Genomic DNA, 5,013 nt, shown 5'->3' on the forward strand with positions numbered 1-5,013 from the left:
TGTCCCTTGGGGGCTTGACTACGAATCTATTCAGGTGAACTGAGCCCGAGGGGGCTCCCAACTAGTTATCCTTAGCCCTAACTTTTGACTGATACCGATTGTGCACGTCCGTCCATGTCACAGCTGGATACTCGATCAATTTTTGCGTTAGCTGTCGCGATCCTATCGAGTTTTTTTCATTCAAACCTTGTATGAAGGCCTAAACTACTTAGTCATCGGAGACCAGGGGTAATTCCATCCTTTCCATTTAAAACCAGGACACGAACTCCCTTAGCATTTAGCCGTCCCTTTGTTTTATCTTGAATACGTCCGATTTTCTTGTGGTCACCTTTATGGCCCCGGCGTGTGCGTTCACGAAAGTATCCGCCAACAGAACAAACAAATCAATGGAGTTAGGAGATAAGTTGTGATACAGATCATGGCTCTTTTTGATAGTGTTTCTGCAAACTTTTTTAACAGTACTAACTCGATTTTGTCATCATTCAAGTCATTTCCTTTAATTCCATAAGTGTAAGAAGTAATATGTTCATTAGGGTCCGTTGTCCCGTTGTATTTTGTTATATCGGGCATTCGAAACTTCTTGGGAATAGGCATCGGAGCCGCGCTTGGGCGGAAAGGTTTTTGTATGAAATTTTGGCATCAACGCCCTTCAAAACTGGAGGTGTTTCGGGTATCTGGTCTACCCGGGAGTTGTAAGTTTCCACCTTTTTATCTTTTTCTTATATCTTCTTTTCTCCTAACTCGATTCTTTTAGTTAGTTCCTCGAGCATTTTCATAATTGCGGGGTCAGTCCTCGAGCCGCTTTCATCGGGCCTTTCACGCACTGGTTCATGTTGTGTGTTAACTGGTTCGAGGGTGTTAGGAGTCCTGTTCTAACTCTGAAGCTGAGCGATGGTGACTTGCTGAGCTTGCAGCATCTCGAATACACCTGGAGGCTAACTCCTCCTTCTTCTAGTCCACATGTTTCCTGGCCTCCGACTCGAGCTTCCCCGTGTGCATTTCTTACGGAGTTTGTGCCTACGTCCGTGTTTAGATCGTTGTGGGAGCTGATATCAACTGGCTCCACGTTTGGCACTCCCTCAGGGTTTATGGGTGGTACACTGAGCCCTATTCCGCTATTTTCTCCAAGTCCATCACTGTCATGAGCAGGTGCGTTTTGTGTGCTAGACATATTTAAGCATGAAATCAAAAAATCTTTGACAAGAAAAAGAGTACAGAATAACGTGTGTATCAGAAAACTAGCACTAACACAATCACTATTATCTTTAGCCCCATGGTGGGCGCCAAATTGTTTACCTAAAAAATGTGAGTAGCAATTAAAGATAATTTGTGGTTTTTAAAGATACGTGATATATTCTAATACTAGTGATTATATGATTAATATTGAGCTTAAGTAAGAAGAAATAATGAACCAAATTGATGTTGTTGAAACAGTAGGGGCCTGGAGCTTGTCTATTCAGGGACCTCGAGGTCAACTAAGAACAATAAAGTATGAAGAATAAAGTATAGACAATAAAGCTCAAGAATAATTGTTGAGCACGTTAAACAAGAGAAGAATAAGAATGTTCTATTGCAATGAATGATCTGATGCCTTTATAATGATTGGGGTCCCCTTTATATTGGAGGAGAAAACCCCAATATAGTACCTTGCTCATAAAGGTAAAGAATTCTAGTGGTACATGTGTATAACGGCCTAGTACGGACATGTATCATTTCGTACAACCCTTATCTTATAATTAATGCTTTGGTCCACGTGTCCTTGAGAAACTCCCGCCCTTTCTTGATTGACTTCGAGATAATGTTGTCCTCGATGCATTCCGTGCCAGGCATTCGATCAGCTTCCTCGAGGTAGATGTCCCTTAGCCGGATACGACACCAATTTCAAGTCTCCCGGACTCAGGCCAATAGCTCGATTTAAGACTTCAAAATCATACTCCTCGATTTTGACCGTATACAATACTTCATCACAATTTTCAACCATACATGCTCTCTCAAATATTTGCAAAAAAAAAATGTGTTAGTTGAAGTTCGAACCTTTGACATCTTTGAGCAAAATCAAGCACATAGCCAACGTACCAAAAGACAATATATGTCAAGCAGTGTCATTTTTTTCTATTTATTCGTTTTCTCATAGTATTAATATATATAATTAGTAAAATATTTTGACGAAGCGGCATCGCGTGGATCTGCCCCTGCCGGTGCCAGAGGCAGATTTAGGGGGTGGAAGGAAGGGGCCTGATCCCCCTTTATAAGAAAATTACACTATATATATAAGACAAAATCTATTTTGTGCCTCTATATATTATATTTTGAATCCTCTTGGCATAGCCTAAAAGCATAGCTCAGCGGTAAATGGGGTTTAAAACCTTTGTGAGATTGTTGGTTTAATTTCCACTTACCATAGTCTCTTTTAAATTTTTATCCTTTTCTTTTTCTAACTCCTTTAGTTAAAATCCTGTCTCCGTCACTGCTTGGTGCACTAAGCTTTGTGTGGGTTTTGGGAAAGTGTACGTTGGGAATACATTATGTATATTACACGGAGTTTTACCTCGCACTTATCAAAGCGCGTTTCCACGACTACATTTTACTTGGTATATTTCAGTTGCTAGCGCCATGAATCACTGCAGAAAAGTTATCAAAATTTGATCACCTGGCACACCTTTAATATTTATTCGAAGTAACTGATCATGCCAAGCAAAAGTATGATTTTCAGTCATCATCCTTCATGCTATAAGGAATTATACTTATAATTTGGTGCACAACACGTTACAGATGATGTTGAGGTGGTAGAAGACTGTAATTAGTTTATGAACTCAAGCTTTTTAACATACCTGTACAACGAGTGTAAGTCAGTTAGATTTCAGACTTAAAACTACCATAAATCCCCATTTCTCTTACTGTTATATCACAGTTCAGGATCTTGAACCTTTCTTTTGGACACAATTTAGAGAACAACTATGTTTTTGATCAACTAAAATTTGTTCACAATGGAAGTACTAAACTTGGATTTCGATGTTGTTTCGAGAAAAATGACCTCCCACCATAAGACAATGACCTCTTCATTGAAGAAGCACTCTCCATCACCCTTTTCATTCTTGAATTTGAACCTATTTCCTCATTTCTTGTTGTCTCAACGCAGCTTTTTTCACCTCCACCCTTTGGTAACACAACAATTTGTAGTCCTATGGTTGTAGAAATTGAAGAATTCATAGAAACAGACCTCCTCATTGGTTGTACTTCCATATCTTTATCACCCCTTTTAATGGTCATTTCTTTTTTCGATGTTTCAGGACGTTCAATCACACCCGTCACTCTCCTCACATTTTCTTGAAATTCCTCATCTCTGGCTTCATTGTTGCTATTCACTTCTACAATTATCTCTCTTTGTGAGCCATTATCTTCATTGGAGCTCATATTAGTACTAGAGATGGGGCCGATTGTACCCACTGGAGCAGACGTTGCAGTGTTAGAGACGATGGCAGCACGACACAAGGGGCAATTTGTGTGTGATCTAAGCCATGTGTCAATACAATGGATGTGAAAGCCATGGTTACATTTTGGTAACAACCTAAGAGAATCATCATCTTGGAATTCATTTAAGCAAACAGAGCACTCTGTTCCATCAATCAAACCATCCCCCCTTTTGTACTTGAAAATTGTGATCAAATTAATAACTGCAGGCTGAAGACCTACAGTATTGATGTACCAAATGGGATGATCAATAACCGGACCTCGGTTTTCATCCAAGAACTCTTCGCTAACGCCTTCTGATTGTGTTCGTGAGTGTCTCCTACGTCTCCAATTCGTGCAGTTCCTCACGACGATTATGTAGTAGCTGAGAAGTAGGAACAAGCTAGCAAGCAAGGCGACAGAGATGATTACATAAGGTGAAATGTTTCGAACATTTTTGTTACTCGATTGTGGCTGTAGTAGTGCTGGTGGTGGCATGTAATAGTCCATATCAGGGTACGGATAACAGCCATAAGGGCATGTTGAGTCACAAACGTCATGACAATCTGCTGTTTGGTTTGAAGTTGGAAATAGCTTTCTTGGTTTTATGGCCATTGAATTATCAAAGAGAATGGTGAGAATTTTTGAGAGTTGCTAGGAGTTTGATCTTGAATAAACAATAATGGAGTTAGGTTAGGTTGTGGGTAGAAGAAAATGATGATTTAGTTGAGGAGTCATTGTGATCCATGTATCTAATCTTTCTCTGAAATGTGTAGTTGTCAATAAGGAAGCGTGGCAAGATTCCTTAGCTCTGCTTTAGTTAATTTGAAAGAGAATTCCTACTAATATATTGGTTAATTGAATAAAGAAAAGGAAAAACTACCCAAATTGTCACGCTATGAACAATTTCAACCACAACTAGCCCAATACAAAATATCTATCCAAAATGGCCCAAATATCATTTAATCCAAAACGTTTTCAATTAATGTCAGTTTCTCTTCGTTCTCCCTTTTTTACTATTTACAGGTAGATTACAATTTGTAGGTTATTTCAATCTGCTCGTGCATGAAAAGAGCCTTAATTCGAATATGGCTAATAACATTTTAATCTAAAAGCTAATGACAAAAATTCAAATACAAAAAAAATTAGAGAAGAGATAGATTAAAGTCATAAATGCAAGTATTTTGATATAGTAACTTAGTAAAATAATTTGAAAAGTGAAGAAGATGAGCTAAAACTCTATTGAAAACCATTGAAGCTCACTTAAGCTTGAGTTTGAAAATTCTTTTACTACGAGTGAGTGGTGTTGGAATAAATTGGGTGCATCTTAATGAGTTTGAAACTCAATTTTGGGATGAATTGGTAGAGATTTGAGGTGGTTTGAATTCATTTGAGCCAAATTTAAGGTAAAACACAAACATAGAAGAAGATGAGATGTGTATCACACTGTGTATCTTTCGTGTATCATTTATGTATCATGTATGTATCATATGTGTATTCCCTATATATCTCTTGTTTATCCAAGTATACTTGTATCTGAGATACATGCGTGATGCCATGTTT

General features: G+C 38.4%; 1 protein-coding gene across 1 annotated transcript; it reads right to left on the reverse strand.

Moving 5' to 3' along the window:
• Nucleotides 1-2,776: 2,776 nt before the first annotated feature.
• LOC107826096 (RING-H2 finger protein ATL52-like) lies at nucleotides 2,777-4,264 on the reverse strand. The gene has a single exon (XM_016653047.2). The coding sequence runs from the start codon at nucleotides 4,063-4,065 to the stop codon at nucleotides 2,983-2,985; it is 1,083 nt and encodes a 360-aa protein (XP_016508533.1). The 5' UTR covers nucleotides 4,066-4,264; the 3' UTR covers nucleotides 2,777-2,982.
• Between the last annotated feature and the right edge of the window lie 749 nt (nucleotides 4,265-5,013).

The sequence above is a fragment of the Nicotiana tabacum genome, chromosome 20 (genome assembly GCF_000715075.1).
Source record: "Nicotiana tabacum cultivar K326 chromosome 20, ASM71507v2, whole genome shotgun sequence".
In the NCBI taxonomy this organism is placed as follows: domain Eukaryota; kingdom Viridiplantae; phylum Streptophyta; class Magnoliopsida; order Solanales; family Solanaceae; genus Nicotiana; species Nicotiana tabacum.

Coding starts and splice junctions, on each gene's coding strand:
- LOC107826096 (XM_016653047.2), bottom strand. CDS start 4,065: ATGGCCATAAAACCAAGAAAGCTATTTCCAACTTCAAACCAAACAGCA.